At 38.5% G+C, this 19,859-nt stretch overlaps 1 protein-coding gene and 1 long non-coding RNA gene across 6 annotated transcripts in view; one reads left to right on the top strand and one right to left on the bottom strand.

Annotated features, from left to right (window-relative positions):
• The window catches only part of LOC127371886 (uncharacterized), a 174,261-nt gene extending 170,906 nt beyond the window's left edge, over nucleotides 1-3,355 (bottom strand). The window contains exon 1 of the long non-coding RNA XR_007886469.1: nucleotides 3,261-3,355. This is a non-coding gene — a long non-coding RNA (uncharacterized LOC127371886). The remainder of the gene's footprint in view (nucleotides 1-3,260) is intronic.
• Nucleotides 1-19,859, top strand: part of LOC127371816 (calcium-dependent secretion activator 1) — a 225,450-nt gene that overhangs the window by 173,460 nt on the left and 32,131 nt on the right. For 4 of the 5 annotated variants that reach the window (XM_051414931.1, XM_051414932.1, XM_051414928.1 and 1 more), the window contains 6 exons: nucleotides 5,622-5,777; nucleotides 7,016-7,163; nucleotides 9,136-9,210; nucleotides 10,120-10,203; nucleotides 10,798-10,830; nucleotides 16,132-16,239. In XM_051414931.1, coding sequence (XP_051270891.1) covers nucleotides 5,622-5,777; nucleotides 7,016-7,163; nucleotides 9,136-9,210; nucleotides 10,120-10,203; nucleotides 10,798-10,830; nucleotides 16,132-16,239 — 604 coding nt within the window. Of the gene's footprint in view, nucleotides 1-3,150; nucleotides 3,458-5,621; nucleotides 5,778-7,015; nucleotides 7,164-9,135; nucleotides 9,211-10,119; nucleotides 10,204-10,797; nucleotides 10,831-16,131; nucleotides 16,240-19,859 lie in introns of those variants that run through there. The other variant, XR_007886457.1, reaches the window with a different exon arrangement.

Genomic DNA, 19,859 nt, shown 5'->3' with positions numbered 1-19,859 from the left:
GGGCCTTTCCATAAGTTTTAAGATTATCCTGCCAAATTGAGCGATATTCTGATAATTTGGAAGAGCGCCATTTCCTTTCAGATTTCCTAGCTATTTGCTTTAACTGGCGGGTTTGGTGGTTGTACCACTGTGCTAGTTTCCTATGTTTTAATAATTTCCTTTTTATAGGAGTGATAGAGTCTAATGTTCTTCGTATTGAGCCTGCAGCACTATCGACAAGATTATCAATTTCAGAGGGACTAAAGTCGTTATAGGACTCTGTTAAATTCAGACATGGCATTGAATTAAACACTGAAGGAATCTCCTCCTTAAATTTAGCTACAGCACTGTCAGATAGACATCTGCTGTAGGAAGTTTTGCCTAATGGCTTATAATCTAATAGTATGAATTCAAAAGTTATTAAATAATGGTCAGATAGGAAAGGATTATGTGGGAAGACTATTAAATGTTCAATATCAATGTCATATGATAGAACAAGGTCAAGAGTGTGATTAAAACAATGAGTGGGTTTATTTACACTCTGACAGAAGCCAATTGAGTCTATTAATGAGATAAATGTGTTACTAAGGCTGTCATTGTCAACATCCACATGAATATTAAAATCACCTACAATAATTACTTTATCTGATTTAAGGACTAAACTTGATAAAAATGATTATTATGATTTATTAAGGGTATAGAAACTGTTGCAGCTGTTTTCAGACTGAAATTCTGACTGATTAAAGGTAAGATTGTCAGTAAACTTTCTATAGCACTACTTACAATAGTGCTATAAAGAGAGAAAAAACAAAAAAGCATATAAATCATTCTTTCAGGAAAATATTTACAGAAATGTGCATTTTAATATGCTTTTCATGAGCTGCACTATGTTAGCTTTTCTGATATTTGAGGACAACTGTTCCACCTAGAGTCATTTTAGCAGCATTTTTAAATAAAACTCAAATTTCCTTCATTTTTTTTTGTTTGAACAATGCTTCTAGATTCTGATTTCAGTGAGGGCTTTCTATTAATATGTATGTGACAGTGTGAGCGCTATCATTAAAAGCACTCTGCATATCTCAATAAACACTTGACACATCATCCATAGCACTTTGAGAACTTCAGCGCAACGTTGTCTGCACCGACGACGGGGATCAGAGGTGTAAAAACTCCTTCATGCGCTGCAGCATCCTGCAGAGTGTGACGCTGTCGCTGCAGCACATCCATCCCTATTCCCTCATCTGGAGGCTCGTGGATACACATTCAAAAACACCAGTCCTGAAACTTTCATTGTAAAAAAAAGAGCACTGCATTTAAACCTTCACTTTATATTAAGTAACCAATTCGCTTCCAGAAATAATTGATTCCAACAGAGATGGTAGACTTGTTTCATTTGCGCCCTCCGAGATCAGGAGAGTTAGCAGAGAAACCCACACTGGCGATCCAAAAAGACCCATGGAGGCAGGTTTACCAGTGCATAAATGAATACTTAAGAACCTACATAGCTGTTTTAGTCTGCTCCTATTGTTGGGGTTTATAAAGGCCCAAAAGCGACGTTCATGCCAACGTCATGGCATGGTGTGTGTGGACAGATGGAGAAGGCACTGACTTGGAAATGGAATCCCAACATTTTCACTCCTGCATATGTATTTTTATATGGACTGGAAAGATGCAAAAGCATAACAAGGAGATAGAAAATACAAACCAAAGAGCAACTTAATGAATACAGTCTTACATATTATCAACACTGAGGATATACTGTATGTTCTACATGCTGATACTTAGAGAAATTACTAATTAGCAGGCATGTGGTTTTACTGGTATATAATTTCTAGACTCACATATTTGTAATTTACTCCTATTCGATTCAACTCTATTCATAATGTTTTCCCTGCTTGTTAATGCACTTAAATGCTAACAGCAGCATGCTAATACAACATCCCCTAACATGGGTGCTGGAAGTAGGTGTGCTGAGGGAGCTGCAGCCCCCCCCCCCTAAAATCTGGCATAATGAAAACCATTCATTCATAAAGATGTTTAAAATGATAATGACTTTCTACTTTACTTAGATGTACACACTGGTATTTATGGCAGGAAAAAGGTTTTGCCTTGTTTTTGTATCAGTTTTATCCACTAAAAAGTTATAAAATGTGGGTAAAATGTTGTTAATAGCTGTTAAATTATCCTGGCCATTCAAATTAATGCAAAAACCATGACTGTCATGACTTTAGCATTTAATATGACATCATTACACAGACAGACTTTCTTTCACCACCCCCAACTCTGACTGACCTCCAGCGTCCCTGTCCACTAATTAGAAATACACACAAAATAGGCTACAGCTAAGGCTAAAGGTATTTGGTAATGAACAAAGTATTAGACAAGTTTAAATTTCAATCTGATGACGCTGCAGTTTTTAATTATATAACTACTTCTTATAAGTTGAAAAATTACAAGCCTAACTAATAATCTTATGTTAAATATTATGGAACATATTTCCTGTAATTCCAAATTCTTGCTGCTTCCGTTGCTAGGCAACACCTAGGACAGGGTATGCATGGCTAGAATATCCTGACAAATTTTTCTCAGGACAGCGTCTTTCCTGCAGCTAACTTCATTTTTGAAAAGTCCTTTCCTTTTTGTTCAGTTGATATTCTCATTCATGCAAACATAAAAAATAATTGAAAATACATTTGCGTGGTTCACACTAGCAAGCAGCTCTTTCACTATTGCTGTTGTGGTTGTTAATATTAGTTAAAGGACCAGTGTGTAGGATTTATTGCCACCTAGTGTTTCCAGACTGCAACCATTTGAATACCCTATCTGGAGCCAGTGTTTGGTTTGTACTGTAGAGACATGGCGGTTCAATATGGCTCCACCAGAAGAGGGCTCGCTTCCTCTGTAGATAAACAGCTCATTCTAAGGTAACAAAAACACAAAGATTGATATTTTCAGGTGATTATACACTAATGGACGCATTAGAATATTAGATTCCATTTCTGACAATAGATCCTCTTAAATGTTACACACTGGATTTTTTATTTATTTAGAACTGCCAACAAACACGTGTCTTTTAGAGTTTCCTTAATTCAATTCAATTCAATTCCATTTTATTTGTATAGCGCCAATTCATAACAGAAGTTATCTCAGGACACTTTTCAAATAGAGCAGGTCTAGACCGAACTCTTTATAACATTATTTACAGAGACCCAACAGTACCACCATGAGCAAGACACTTGGCGACAAGGGCAAGGAAAAACTGCCTTTTAAGAGGCAGAAACCTAGGACAGATCCTTCGGCTCTAGGTGGGTGGTCGTCTGTCCCGACCAGTTGGGGTGAGAGACAGAAAGAGAGAGAGAACAGAGGTAACGACAGAAGGACAGAGACATAGACAAAGGTGCACAGCATCAACAGTAGCAACAACTACAATAATAGCAGTGACTGAAGAACATGAAGAAGATAATGATGATGACGTGAAGTGAAGTTAGTAACATGCATTAATGGGACATGAATGTGTGCAGAAAGAGAGGGAGAGGGTTAGAGGAGCTCAGTGCATCATGGGAAATCCCTCGATAGTCTAGGCCTATAGCAGCATAACTAAGGGATGGTTCAGGACTCACCTGATCCAGCCCTAACTATAAGCTTTATCAAAGAGGAATGTCTTAAGCCTACTCTTGAATGTGGTGAGGGTGTCTGCCTCCCGAACCACAACTGGAAGCTGGTTCCACAGGAGAGGAGCTTGGTAACTGAAGGCTCTGGCTCCTGTTCTACTTTTAGAGACTATAGGAACCACAAGTAGCCCAGCATTCAGAGAACGTAGTGTTCTAGTGGGGTAATAGGGTACTATGAGCTCTTTAAGATATGAAGGGGCCTGACCTTGAAGAGCTTTATAGGTGAGGAGGAGGATTTTAAATTCTATTCTACATTTTACAGGGAGCCAATGCAGAGAAGCTAGTACAGGAGAGATGTGATCTCTTTTTCTAGTTCCTGTCAGTACTCGTGCTGCAGCGTTCTGAATTAATTGGAGCGTTTTAATGGACTTATTGGGGCAACCTGATAATAAAGAGTTGCAGTAATCCAGCCTAGAAGTAACAAATGCATGGATTAGTTGTTTTGCATCCGTCTGTGACAGGATGTGTCTAATTTTTGTAATATTACGTTAATGCAAAAAGGCAGTCCTGGAGGTCTGCTTTTATTTTTAATAATAAATAAATAATTTATTTAGATCAATGTATTCTCTAATAATAAATTTGGCATCATGTTTCAACACCACATTTCCAACAGAATTACAAATTTACACACTGTAAAGACTGACAGAGCCAGAGAGTAGTAGCTACTGTCCTGCTATGGAACTTGCATCTTTTCACATGTTTCCATTCCAATGCCTTCCCCTCAGTTACCTGATGTTGTAACGTCCTGGCCCTGGCAGGTAGATGGTTGAGGAGGGTGTCCCCTTGTGTCTGAATTTGTCCCTGCACTGTGCTTCAGCCTGCTGGGACTGGGTTTTTGAGTTTAAAGCTGTTGAAGGAAGTGCTAATGTTGTCAGTGGTAATAAGAAGCCAGCAGCAGCAGCACTGCTGTTAATCCTGATACTAGCAGTCCTTCACTTTACCCAAACCTGTGACCCCTTTTTCCCAGTTGACATCAACAAACTGAGGGTTCCCACACATCCTGGAAAACCTGTTGTTTTAATGCTTTGAATTTGCTCAAAAAGTGTTCTGGAAATTAATGAATTGGATTTTTATGTGCAGATAAAGGTTTTTATTGCATTGACCAATATACCTCTTGGTATCTTGAAATAGGTTTTCTTAAAATGAGTGGGAATCCTGAAATCTTTCCAGTAGAGAATAATGACATTCATCTTTCACCCTTCCTCTGGTTTCTATTTTGATCAACTGTGTTGTGAAATACACAAAATGAATGCAGTTGCACACTCTGTGCTTTGTCCTGTCTGTTCTATGCTAGCACTAACCATCACACATACAGTACAAAGATGAGTATCCTGCACCCACACGTTCACACAGTCTAACCCACTAATACTGCTTGGTGTGTAAATGACAGGACGGAACGTGCATACATTTTCACCTTTGCTCACAGTGTAGTGTGTTTTACAGTGTTAGTATGGATCCTGCTTCCCCTCAGCACAGACTATGCTGAAGTGCATATAGTCTTCACATTGAGCATGGTACACAGGGTCCATCTGAGCCTTATTTCATGTTTTGGAATCCATCATTCACTGTAAAAAGTGAAAAACTCTGTTGAAACTGATACATCAAACATTTTAGGTAAAACTAACCCAGTTTTGTAATTTTTATTTATACTGTGAAAACACCTAGTAAAAAGTACTTGATCAAGACTTAACTTACAGAACTGAATATTACGTAAAATGTTCGATGTAATCTGTTTCAACTATTTTTCTATGTTAAAATAACTGAAATAATTGCGTTCAAGTGTTGTTACCAGTGATACCGCTTTGACAAAAATATGACATTATAACCAGTACTATCAGATAACTACCATCTCAGTACTGTAGGTTCAATTAAAAAGAATGTCTGAGGCAATCTAACTTCCTGCTTCCTGTTTCCCCTGTTTCAACACTCTTTTTAAATTGCTTAATTCTGACCTGTGGCTTGACCTGCAAGTAATGGCTCAGGGACTTCCGAGGATCTCTTCTGGAAGCTAGATGCTCTGCAGACCTTCATCAGAGATCTACACTGGCCGGAGGAAGAGTTTGGCAAACACCTGGAGACCCGACTGAAGCTGATGTCCAGTGACATGATTGAATCCTGTGTAAAACGGTAACATGTTGTTTAAATGTAGCTTTTAACCATCTTATTGCAAGTATATAGCAGTTAATCATTTGTATATATTCTGGTAGTAACATGTTGTAAACTGGGTTGCATCAAGTTCCTGTGAGCCATGAAATACTATGCAGGAAGTCCAATTTGATATCCATGAATTTGAAAGCTTATCAGATCCCGAACCGTGGCACAATAGTTTATAACAGACCCCACAAGGGGTCGCCAAAGCTTAAAGGGTTGGTCACAAGGCCTTCTTGATTTTAAGGGGTGTAAGAAAACTAAAATACATGAAACCACTTGTTTATAATACTCTGAACCAGGATGGCAGCAATTATTTTATAGAGGGAGCAAATGCCAGGTGATTACTACTACACAAAAGCAGGTATGAGACAATCCAAAAACAGGTGCTCTTGGATGAAGGATGTATCATGAGACCAAAAATAAAGTGAGGTTAAATTTTTATGTTTGCCAATCTTAAAGATATTGATGCCTTGTGAGAATCTACATATTTTTGTACATCCCCACTTTATTGAATGCACCTGTGATAATTATCCAGGAGCCTTGCTATATATGTGAGCTGCCATTTGGTTTTTACATGCCCTGGGGTAACGTCCATTATTAAAGACTGTTTAATTTGTGCAAGGGATGTGCCTCAGTATGCTTTGGGTATGAGTTATTGTTCACAGAGCAAAATACAAGTCTAATCTTTCTTATTTTTTGGCCAGCAATCATTTTATCTTTTTTCACAACGATTGCAAGGTAAACAAAAAAAAAAAAAGTGGGATTACATGTCTTAGATCAGCCAATGCACCTTCTTGGCAGATGTCATTAAATTGCAGGTTATAGATATTTAGATATAGTTCCCTTATGCTACTTTTAAAAACAAAATAAAACTGATTAATGAGTCATAGAAAATATTACTTTGTGTCATGAATTGTTGAGGATATTGTGGTAAATTAAATAAATAACAGCATGAAATGGAAATATTCTAGTTCGAGTACCTTAAAACTGTATTTCCACCATTGGCCATAGTTACCATTGATTACACCTAGTTTTTTTTTGTTGTTGTTTTTTAATAATTTGGGGTTTACATTACACAATTTAAAAAAAACGAAATGCTTGCTGGGAAATTAATATACTTAATATATTTAAATTTGACTTCTTGAGGGGCTCAGTATTTCTCCACCAAAATGTCCTATCTAAAATTCTGGCTACATTCCTTTCCTTCTCTAAAGGACACGGGCAGCGTTCGAGGCCAAGCTTCAGAAGAGCAGCCGGGCCACAGACTTTCGTGTGCCACAGTCCATCTGCACCATGTTCAACGTCATGGTGGATGCCAAGGCCCAGTCAGCCAAGCTGTGTGCCATGGACCTGGGGCAGGAGGTAGGAGACAATAAATACGCCCTGGAAACTAATTTCTTTAAAAGAGTGGGAGGTCTGTTTAAATCGTTTAAAGTTTGAGGCTGCAGTTGACTTCATACAGCTTCCCAGTTTAAATCTCATATAATTTAAAGGTCACTACGTTTTGGAGCTGAATGAAAATAAATTAATTTTGTTTGTATTGTGAATGGCATAGACAAATAAAGGTGAGAAAGTCCTTTTTTATTTTTTCCCCTCCTTTTTGTCCTACTTGAAAACAGCTTTATTTCTTTCTTTGTCTCTTACTTCTTTTGCAGTTTTCACATAATTTTAAATGTTCCATGTCACCTCTATCTTTCTGCTTTTCTTTTTTTCCCTCCTCTGTCTCTTGTGAAAGTTTGTTAGACACTGGGTAAGTGTGGCTATGAATTCAATTGAAATCTCACCCTCCGGTTCCCAAATGTATAATTAGTCATCAGTTTTCCCTGTCTGTCTTCCTCCACTTGAATTGTTTGGATTTCATTAGCATATGTGTAGATAGTATTGAATATACATGGGGTAGAAGTGAGAGATCTCATATTTCGCAGAATCTCGAGACTGATACCAATTACTGACGATGAATTAATTATGGCTAAGTCCTTCGCTGTTCTGTTGGTGCTACAAGGCTAAACAAAAGGATTCCTCGCAGTGATGCTGCCACTGAGTTTCCATGACAGCAGCTCTTTAGCAGGACTAATCGTTCCAAAATCCTTCACTGGGCTCTGCTCTCTTTAGAGAACAACCTCGGGTGCCTTGAAAATAGTTCTAAAGCACATTTACATGCAACTAAAACAACTATTAAATTATTAATGTAATTCATCAATAAGTAGGCCAAAATAAAAAGGCTTTTCAAACCTGAAACAAATATATGATAGGATTTAATGTAAAAAAAAAAAAAAAAAAAAAAAAAAACAGGAAACTAATTATGGATTCTTTATTTTGAATGAAAAATCAGAATTTCCATTTATATTATAATACTAAATGGACCTGTACTTGCATAGCACCTTTCTAATCTTCTGACCACTCAAAGCACTTTTACACTTGCCACATCCTGTGTGAATTCTCTCTTTCCGTAGCTCAGGCTCTCCTCCTGTACCAGCATCAACATGTGATGGCCACAGGAGAACCACTGGTCTGCCCAAATCATGATGGACATTCCACTTGTTGCTTTCAGTGTCTGATTATTTTCTCTTTTTTTATCATGATCCAGTTGATCTTCAGCTGTGAATTTCAGGTTCAAATACATAGTAATGTTGACATAATCAGTAACAGTAGGAAATCTGCTGAGTTATCAGGATAACTTTACATTTTGAATAATACTGTATGCTTGTTTTTTTCCATGTTATCAGAATCTGATGAGATGAGTCAAGATCAATATCAATTACATGTACCATCCAGTACTTTTGGTACATGTTTACTAAAGCTTATCAAGATAGGAAACAAATCCAGAGCTTCCAAAACTAGCAATTTCCCCCTGCTTACAGGTCTTTGAGTTAAGCTGAGCTTATGTCCTGCATACATCTATGTACTGGACACAAAGCGATGAGACAGAGCTTCTCATCTGAGCCTCAGTAAAATGAACGTATTTCATAAAATGTTGTAGTGGAATTTCCAGTTGAGAATCCAAGAAACTGGCCTTTTCTTTGACTGTGACACAATTGTCGATGAGATTCTTTTAAAAAAACTTGTGGGGGGCTAGTTCTCCTTGTCCTATGTACTCATCAGTAACATGTCACTGTGATATTATAACTACGATAGTCAAATTTGCCAAATTGGTGCTCTTACAGAAGATAATGAATAACAGTCTCATGGCAAAACATTAACTCAAAATAAATGAATAATAAATATGAAATAAATTCAAATAAAAATGTCTAGTGTTTCCCTTTAATGTCACTTCATAGTGGGGTTATTAAGTGTGGGTGAGAAGAGTAACATGTTTTCTTTTCTTCCTCTGTAGAGACAATACCATTCCCAAATTGACAATCTAATTGAAGAGACGGTGAAGGAGATGATAACTCTGCTGGTAGCTAAGGTATAAAATACAGTGTAAATTTAAATAACATTGCATTTGAAGTAATGGGTAACATATATTGTTGGACAGTCAAATTTCTACAAAGAGACGCAATACAACCACAGAGAGACTCAAAATGACCATAGTGAGGCAATGACAACAAAGAGACTAAAAACAACTACAAAGAATCTGAAAACAACCTCAAAGGGACACAAAACATTTATAAAGAGACTCAAGAAGACTCAGAACAACCACAGAGACTCAAAACCACAACAAGACGCAAAGCAACCACAAAGAGACGCAAAACGACTACAAAGAGACTCAATGACAAAGACACACAGAGATTTGTGCTGCCATCTGGGTTTAAGACAATTTAAGACAAAACTACAGAATTAGTTGAGTGTTATGTGGTAAGAACAGCCACGTAAAGAGAAAGGGACCCAGAACAGAGCCCTGAGGGACCCCATAGTGAGACAAAGGTAAGTGGACCTGTACTTGTATAGCGCCTTTCTAGTCTTCCGACCACTCAAAGTGCTTTTACACTACATGCCACATTCACCCTTTCACACACATTCACACACCGATGCACAGCATCAGGAGCAGTTTGGGATTCAGTATCTTGCTCAAGGATACTTCGACACATGCCGGCAGGAGTCGGGGATCGAACCGACAACCTTCCGATTAGTGGATGATCCGCTCTGCTTTTGAGCCACAGCCGACCACAAAGAGACACAAAACAACTGCAAAGAGACTCAAGGAGACTTAAAATGACGACAAAGAGAGATATAATGACAGCAAAATAGACTACTGTGTTAAACACTGGTCACAACTGCAAGAAAGAAGACTTTTGATCGTAATAGACTGTTTGTACTTTCTGTATTTCCATAAGTAATTCCACTGCTGCTTTTTTCCTCTCCTCTTTGTTCTCAGTTTGTGGTCATTTTAGAGAGCGTGTTAGCCAAGCTCTCCAGATACGACGAGGGAACACTCTTCTCTTCTTTCCTATCTTTCACAGTAAGTAGCACAGATACACTTTCGTTACAATCCTTTTCTTGCTGATTTGGAAGTGATAACAATGCAACATTAAAATTAGTTGCATGAAAAACTTTGAGCTAGCATACTTGGAATACTTGCAATGAAAAATAATAATATGTGTATGCAATGATGATATTCTTCATTTTCACTGCCATTTCCATTCTGTGTTAATATGACTGAATTTAGAAGCTGGAGCTTAGATCATCACCTTAACAAAATAGCTTTTAAATTCAATTTAATAGTGACTAAATCATGCTGTATTTTAGTATTGTGTTTTTTTCATTGTAATCTTTCATGTAAATGTTCATACAGTTTGACTTTTTTTGACTTCTTCATGAGCACACAATATCTTAACACTTCAGCTGGTTTCCCACAGTATGACAAAAGCCGGCTTATTGAATTTGTGAGTGCACTTTTACAGCTGAAATCACCGTGTGAGTCACTGTTGCCAGTTCAGCAGGCACTAAACTAAGGGTTGTACAGTCGCGCAATGGCAGCCTGTGTCCTGAAAAGTGGTGCCACAGCTGGTGTCCTCACTGTTTTCTCACCCACTTCTCTCTCCTTTATGTCAAGGTGAAAGCTGCTTCCAAGTACGTGGATGTACCTGTAAGTGAGACTTTTTTTTCTGTGTGTATAGTTATTAAAGCTTAAATGCCTTAATCATCTCATTAATCGATGCTGTCTCATACAAAATAGATTAAACTATGACTGCTAAAACACTTGGCAGACACATAAAAACCTTACTCATGCGTTAGTTGAGTGGATATTATAGGAAAAAAATAAAATGCGTGTGAAGGGTGTGTCTGGTGCTATTGGTGCTACCGCTGCTCGCTGGTCCAGCTTCTGAGAAAGTCCCAGCCAGAAGTGTTTGTGATTCCTGTCTGAAGATACCACCCAAAATTGGTGATAATTAAATACTTCAAAAAATATGGTGGGATTTCATTAATGGTCAAAAAGTAAAGTTATTGGTGTCATGCTTCAATATGTCGTGCTTGTAGGGAAGCTGTGTACCAAGTTTCACCTTATTAAAGACAACAGAAATGTATGCATATTGTCACTGTAGCGCCCCTTGTTGAAAGAACTGTGTGAAATTTCAGGCACACTGGCTGTAAAATTTGGCTATAATCCATTTGAGCACTGAAGAAGTTATGGCCCGTTAAGTGCATCGGGCTACACCTTCAAAAGTTAGGTAACCAATTACACACAAATTGAACCTATAACCTAACACGCACCTATAAGTCTTGTTCGGCTTCATCTTAACATGCTATGTACCGATTATGGTGAAGATTTGATGAAATATGTGCCAAAAGAAGCAAAAAATGTCTTTAACAAGAAATCCAAACTAGTGTAATGTTTTTCAAAATGAAAATGGACGTAGCCTTTCAGTCAAATTAGCATTATCAAAGGAACCCATTGTATAAAAGTGTTCCTTCTGTTCCTAACAGTTCATGAGTTATGAGCCAAAATGTAAAATACTGAATAATCAACTACATGCTTGCAGCAATCACACAACAAATTAACATGAGTGAATGGTTTAGCACATTTGAGAAGTGATTGTGATCAGGAATCAATTTTGAATTGAATTGTGATCAGATCAGATATAGTTTGGCCACATTCAAAGGAACAAAATCCTTACTAATACCAGCAGCATATGTAAGGCCTGGTAATCAGACGTTATCCAGATAATGAATCAAGACACTGATTGCATATTAAAGGTACCCTGTCATTATTGACAATTCTGTGGAGCAATGTTATAAAAGAAGGACCCTCTTTTATAACTTTGCTTCACAGAAATAATAATCTTTTATTATCTCAGCACCAGGACGTGATATATCTCTGAAAGTTGCTCTATTCTGGCAGAACTGTAGTCTGGTCAATGTTGCATTTTTAATGTAATACCAATCTCAATATTTTAGAAAAAAAATGGAAAAAAGTATTTGGGTGGCAAACGAAGCTAAGACATGGAAGTGCCAAAAACTGCAGTTGCTCTACTGGCCAATTGAGGCTGGCTCCAGAAGTAAGTCAATCTCCATAAAGCCCTATATTAAAATGTCTAACTTTACAGCAGAAATAAACATGTTTACAGCCTGGTACAAAAAACTGTTTTGGTGTCTATAGCTAATTTAGTAAATGGTAAATGGACCTGTACTTGTATAGCACCTTTCCAGTCTTCCGACCACTCAAAGCGCTTTTACACTACATGCCACATTCACCCTTTCACACAGTGATGGCAAAGGCAATCAAACGGAGACTAACTCATTCATACACATTCATACACAGCATCGGGAGCAATTCGGGGCTCAATATCTTGCTCAAGGATACTTTGACATGTGGCGGGAGGAGCTCGGGATCGAACCAACAACTTCTGATTAGTGGACGACCCGCTCTTCCTCTGAGCCAAAGCCATTCAATCCCCCCATTCATGACAACTGTACAGGGGGTGACTTTTTATACAACCCACCTGTTAAATGATATTAAGGCTTAAAGTTTACCATAATTAAGGGTGTGGCCACTTTAAGTGACAGGTGGGTGCAGTCACAGGTAGCTGTTTTTAGTAACCAGGCTTCATTCAGCCCACCTCAGCTCCACCCACGCTCCACCTCTTTGACCATTTTTGGATCAGTCCAGAGCCAGTGGAGTCAGGACTGCCAAGGTGGTAACGGCCAGAGTCGACCACACTGAGCTTCACAAGGGCTCTTCACAAATCTATGGGGGACGTCACAGAGACTACGTCCAGCTTTAATTATGCTGTCTATGTTTAACACCCAATATTCTTCTAAGATATGTACTGAGCATTTCCAGTTGAAAAGTAAACTTGTCAGTGCTCTCTAGTGGAGTAATGGAGACACTTTTTTTTAAATGACCATAAACATGTATTTTTGTATTTTCTATACTGCACATACTTGTTACTTATTAGCTGACACCAATCCCAAAATATCTGAGATAAACTAATATTGATAAATACACTTTCCGGGCTGTTTTATTAGTTGGTCTCACCAAACCTCACCAAGAGACATAGCTAAACACCAGTAAAAAGCAGAGCTTGTTGATCTGTAAACATGGATATTAACAATGCAGGTTTTGAAATATTGTTTAAAATTGGTATTGTCAGTGTTTTAGGAGGAAGAAAAGGTACAGAGTGTATTTAGTTGAAAATCACTAAATGTAAACAACATTGTTTGACATTTTTATAGTACTTCAAATAACAGGTGTAAATAGGGTTAGGGTTTTTTTTTTAAAACTGTCTTTTTAAACCTTGTGCTCTCCAGTATCTCTAAGTTTATGACACACTTTTAAAAGAATAATTTGATAAAACCATCCGACTATCACCAGCTTTTAGTTATTTATTACATTATTATCTCTCTCTCTCTCTCTCTCTCTCTCTCTCTCTCTCTCTCTCTCTCTCTCTCGCCACTCCTTAGCTGTCACTATACCACTTAAACCTATTAGCATTATTATGTATATGTAAAACTAGACCAATAACAACATTTATACATTGGTCTATTGAGGATTAGATCTTGGTATTTTACTCTTTTAAGCGTACATTTCATTTTCATCTTTATATAAAAAATACTTTTAAGGGGGTTTTGAGGATTAACATGAAGGCATCTTGTTCCCCAGTATTGTGTTTGTGTGTTTCTTGTGCATATACAAATATTTGACCATGCTTTCACATGTAGAATCATAATCCAGATGGTATTAGTTGTTGTATTTCCACATCAGACCCCCCCATTCCTCCCCCACCGACCCCCAAATGTCCATTCATTTGCATGTGGCCAGGCAGCCATGCCTTGTGCCTCTCTCTCTGTGCAGTACACATTGTGAGTCCATGTTGTACAACACATGCCCATTCTGCTGTCAGGGTGGCAGTGGTGGTGGTGTGTGTGCATCAGATCTGTATTAGCTGCCAACACTTCGGCCCTATCAGCATGCCAAATTTCAAATTAATGCCTTGTCAGTGAATGCGACAAGGCACTGTGTACGCTGGCAGGGGTCGCAGTTTCCAGCCCAGCATGCTAATTGTGTCCTTAATGTACAAAATTAGAGTTTCACTGGTAAAAAAGACACTCATTTACACATTGTAAGCATCATTGCAGATGTGTTAACTATGTTTGGTAGCAGTTAGCCAGAAGTTCTTTGCATATGAGATGGACAAAGGAGAGAAACTGAGAGCAAAAGGTTTAAAGAATGTTATTATGAAAATGGTAAGATATGATATGAATATAAGAAAGACAACTAAGGTGCTGTTTAACAAATGCATTGTCCTCAGTGAATATTTTAGATGTCAGAATGGCAGGAAGACTGAGTGCCCCTGTTCACTTTGCACATGCCCAGACTGTGAGGGCTGGTTCCCAGCCAAGCTCAACTCTCTGACAAGAGCTGATGGAAGAACACAACTGCCCTGTAGCCCTGAGTCTGCATCCTTGTAAATGAAACACTTCTTTGGAGATGCAAACTTTCTTGCTTTTCTCCCTATAATAACTTAACATTTCAGAAAACCATCTCAGTTTGAATGTTAATATCATTGGCTCCTACTTATTTGGAATACATTTGTCACCTAATGTATTTTAAAACAAGAGTAAGAGCTAGCTGGTCCTTAGCTCTGTGAAGCTGTTCAGCTTTGTGGGCACAGCTGTACTTTTGAACGTGATGATCCTATGCATAATGTTAAATCGCTGTCACCATCTTTAGCATGTTTGTGTATCTGCTCATTAGCACTAAACACAAAGTGCAGCTGATGGGGTGTCATCAGTTTTATTGTTTTGTCAAAAGGACGAAGTTCCTTGCATGGGTGGTTTCTGTGCTCAGTGTCCTCGGCTCTGTCCGTCACCATCTCGGCAGTCCTGACTCTGCCAGCCCCTGGCTTACCCAATGTTTAAGAATATTTCCTTCACTGTTAATATCTATGTTATATCAGCAACCTCTGCTTTTAACTGGTGCATAGCTACATCTCTTGGCTAGAGACCAACCAATAAAACGATATATGTTTTTGGTTATTTAACAGTGTCTCCATTACTCTACTAGAGAGCACTGACAAGTTTACTTTTCATCTGGAACATGTCCCACAACATATCTTCAATTCAATTCAATTCAATTCAATTTTATTTGTATAGTGCCAATTCATAACAGAAGTTATCTCAGGATACTTTTCAAATAGAGCAGGTCTTGGTCATTGTTTTCCATAATTAATAATTTAAGTAATGCTTACTAAAAGAAAAGAATACTGGGTGATAAACATAGACTGTATAATTAAAAATAGACACAGCGTCCATGACGTCACCCATAGGTTTGTGAAGAGCTGTTGTGAAGCAAAGGTGTGGTCGGCTTTTGCCCTTGGCAGCCCCTACTCCACTAGCTCCTGGCTAATATAAAAATGGTCAAAGAGGTGGAACGTGGGTGGAGCTAAGGCGGGCTGAATGAAGCCTGGTTACTGACAACAGCTACCTGTGACTGCACCCACCTGTCACTCAAAGCAGCCACTCCCTTAATTATGCATAACTTTAAGCTGCTGTAAGGTTGGGTATTGTAATATGTGGCCTTATGGAGATTGACTCACTGCTGCAGTGAGGGGCTGCGAGCCGAGCTGCTGCTAACGTTAGCTCAGCTTGTTTCTCTGATAACTTAAGATCCAGACGTCCGATGACTAAAATCCTTCATCCGGTTCAAATCTAGAGTTAAAAAGCACCAAGATCTAAACAGTGGATGGTAACAATGTGGCTTCTAACTGGATAAACAGTCAATGTATGACAGCTTCTGGCAGACAACCACAACGCTGACGCAGGCACAAAGGGGATATGACGCCATCGACAGGCGACAGACTTCTGATTGCTATTCTACTCGTTCTAGCTCTTAATTGAAGCCATAGGATGCAAATGCAAATTCCTGATTTCTCTCTCTTCCTTGTAGAAGCCGGGGATGGACGTTGCTGATGGCTATGTGACATTTGTTCGCCATTCCCAGGACATGCTGCGCGAGAAGGTCAATGAGGAGGTGTACATAGAGAGATTATTTGATGTAAGTAAGCCACAGCACCTCCTCCTCCATCAGTGGGGGGCTTAGTAACGACAAGGTTTCATTCACTCCACCTGTGATCACTTGTAGAAGAAGATTAAAAGAATCCAAGTCACTCCTATCAGGGGAGTGAACCAAAGTCAAATGATTACAGTTGGGTGATAACTGATATAAATCTTCTTCATGTACATATGAGCTTTAATCATATTTGGGTGCAACACAGCCAGACTTCTTTGTACTTTTGTCATTTTCAGAAACCTTTGAAAACACTTTTTAATAATAATAATAATAATAATAATAATAATAATAATAGTTATTATTCTTTTTATATTTTTCATTTTGATTTTCCAAAATCCATGTAACACAATTGATACATTCTTTTAACCAGATCTTGCAGAGTCAATCTCAATCCTGTTCAATCATTTTCAAATGGCATACTAAACAAATCAAAAGGTGTTCTGTTCACTTGCAGTTTCATGTAAAGCAGAAAACGGTCTGAAGGGGTGTAATCATAGATGTGTGCACAAGTTGCTATGACATTTTGGACCCTAATTATAAACTTAAATGTCCCTCAATTTTATACATTTAGTCCACATTGAATGATATTACAACCTATGTTGTTTATCTCTCTCTTTTAGATTGTCACAGATTTGTCTATCTCACATTTTGTGTCAATGCCTCAAACCAACTATATTTACATTTTCACAGTTTCTTTTTACCAAGACCAGTTTTCCCTGACCATAACCGATTAGATTTAGTTGCCTAACCCCCAGTATGAAGCTCATATGGTTGGTTTTGGAGGGCAATGACAAATAACCTGCGTTAAGACGGAGCATTTGGCTATTGTCACACTACATTTGAATAATGGTAACAGTAAATTCAAATGTTAAAGAAAACCTGGATCATATTAACCATATGTAAATATTTTCAATGTTTACATATTTCATAAGTGTATTCTAATGTATATTTGGTATCTCTGGGCACTCTGCTGCTTTGTAAAATAAAAATTGGTTTGTTATGATGGACCTGCAGGTGAGTCTGGCATGTTGAAAAATGTTAATGCTCCTTTAACTACAAAACAAATTAGTACATTGTGCCTGTATTCTGCCCAAATCTGGTGCAGATGTTTTGTGTCTTTGCGAGTCACTTTGTGAAGCTGACTGTACTGATGCATCAGTGTCCTTCTCCATAGCTGACAAACTGTAATCAACTTGAGCTGTAATCAACTTGCAAAACAGTCCCATGACACTGTTTGCCTCCATTACTTGAGATGAGGTCAAGTAACACCAAAACAATCAGTAAATCTCTAAGCCTCGCTGCTGAGCCTCCTCTTAGGTCAAACTGGAGGATTTCTCCCAAAAATGTGCTAAAACAATCCCTGAAGCGGGATGTGATGTATGTTGAGCTGCAGCTTTCTGCTTCTCTTTCTTTTCGAAGTCAGACGTGTATCCGCGGCTCCTTGCCGTTTACTGCTTTGTATCATGTTTGTGTGCAGTTTGCGCTGATCTTGAGGAGGGATTATCCTAAGCGGTGCTCTCTCTTTCTGAGTCAGCAAACAACAGTTAATCAATTGAAAACAGGGCACAAAAGAGCACTTTGTAAGATGGCTTAGCTCCATGTTTAAAGGCAGCCACCCACCACAGATTCTTTTTCAGGACTTAAGGTCGTTTCTCCAGCCACTTTTAAAAGAAGCATTAAAATTCAGAGGTTAGCGACTAGTGATTTACTATGTGAAAAGACAGAGATAGTACGTTTGCGGGATAGGTCAATCTCTTTGTCATGGGTAGTAAAAGTTCAACACAATGCTTATTGCATACAGATAGAATAAGTAGTCAAGATACAGTAGCTGGAATGTGTCAAACCAGGGAGCAAAAGTGAGGAAATCGCTGTCTGTATAGATATGTAAATAAGTAAACTTTAATATAGCACTTTTATAAACAGCAGTTCCACAGTTCTCCACAGCTACTTTTAACAATGCAATCTGATCTTGTAACAATCCACAACAAAGTGCTCACTGCTTCTATCTGTTGTCAGGCCTATCGCTATCAGAAGTACTTTAAAGGTACCAGATTCCCTACAGTATTTAGGCCTCATTGAGTACTTAAATTGATCAAGAGAGGGGATGTATCGGGATCTGGCTGGCTAACCCTCTCAGCTAAATCATTTCCTGGGGGACACTATACTATGCCCGGAAGAATACTGTCTGCTCAGTAATCTGGAATCAAAGATTAAGGGGGGTAATCTTTGATCTCCAAGTGAACAGAATCACACAAACATGTTTTCTTGGAATTTTAGCCAAAATCAAGTTCAACAGATCTTACAAAGTCATCCATGTCCATATCTTTGTTGGACTTTTGGAATTTGCTTTATCCAGGGCTCAGACAGAAGGAAATTTCCTCCTTTCAGCTAATCCCAAACACTCTCTGTTGCTGTGCTGTTTTTATTTCTTCCTCAATGTACTTTGATGCCACTTTTATTTTAAGTGTTCATTAAAAGATAATACCGATTCAATCTTATATTTGAAAATTGGTATACATACTCACCAAATATATTGCTTATATCTGGGAACACAATTCACAGGCGAACTTCCCTCCCATGTTTGGCCCCTCACCTGGGACCAATTTGCCTTGGGAGACCCTACCAGGATCTACTGAGACAACACAGCTCCCAGGTGCACATGGATGCACAAACCCCTCCACCATAATAAGTCAGATGGGTCAAGAAACACAAATATCCAAAATCTGCACACTGCACTGTGGGATTTTGATGTGGTGATGTAACTGTGTTCACAGATCTCAGTAAAATCAAAATTATCAAAATAAGACCTAAGTTGAAATAAACTATTCATCATTAAAATATCATTTAAATAATTATTAGTATAGTTAAACAAATAATAATCAATTAACTGCAGCTTTAATTATTTTAATGATGGCTGAAGGGTTGACGAGCTGAAACAGAGATAGGTAAAAACAAAGTGGAGAACAGTGACAGGGACATCATCCAGGTTGTGTAATAACCTGCATCCTGACTGTGTGTGTGTGTGTGTGTGTGTGTGTGTGTGTGTGTGTGTGTGTGTGTGTGTGTGTGTGTGTGTTGACTCTCTGAACAGTGTAGGAATATATACAGTTGCATCTCTCTGTCTTTGTCATTGTGTTGAATCAAGGCCTTGAGGTGTAATCTGTCTCCTATCCTCTTCTTCTCTGTTCGTCCTGACAGAGGGTGACAGAGAGGTGTCCAATGCTGGATGTTTGCTGTTTGTTGCTACATCTTGACCCGTTGCTTTGCCATGTATCCTCTCTTCCTCCACGAGAGCATTTCTGCTGGGATTTGTCTCACCCTGGCTTCTCTTTGTTGTCATTCCGTATCAGTTCTCCCCACGGCATCACCGAGGCCGATGAAGGTGTCTCTGGCTGCTCTCTGCAGTTCTGTTGTGCTTTTCTCGTCACTCCACCCTTTTTTTTATCTACTCCTCTCTTAGCGTTGTCTTTTTTAACGATTGTGAAACACAAGCTGGAACATAAGTGCTTGATTCTAGGAATAGAGGCAGTTTCTCTTATGTCTGATTTTTAATGATTCATCAAGAGTCATTTTTTGGAAATGCCTAGCTGCCCCCAGACAATAAT

This window comes from Dicentrarchus labrax, unplaced genomic scaffold, assembly GCF_905237075.1.
Source record: "Dicentrarchus labrax unplaced genomic scaffold, dlabrax2021, whole genome shotgun sequence".
Lineage (NCBI taxonomy): Eukaryota > Metazoa > Chordata > Actinopteri > Moronidae > Dicentrarchus > Dicentrarchus labrax.
This window is presented reverse-complemented; position numbering and strand designations above follow the sequence as displayed.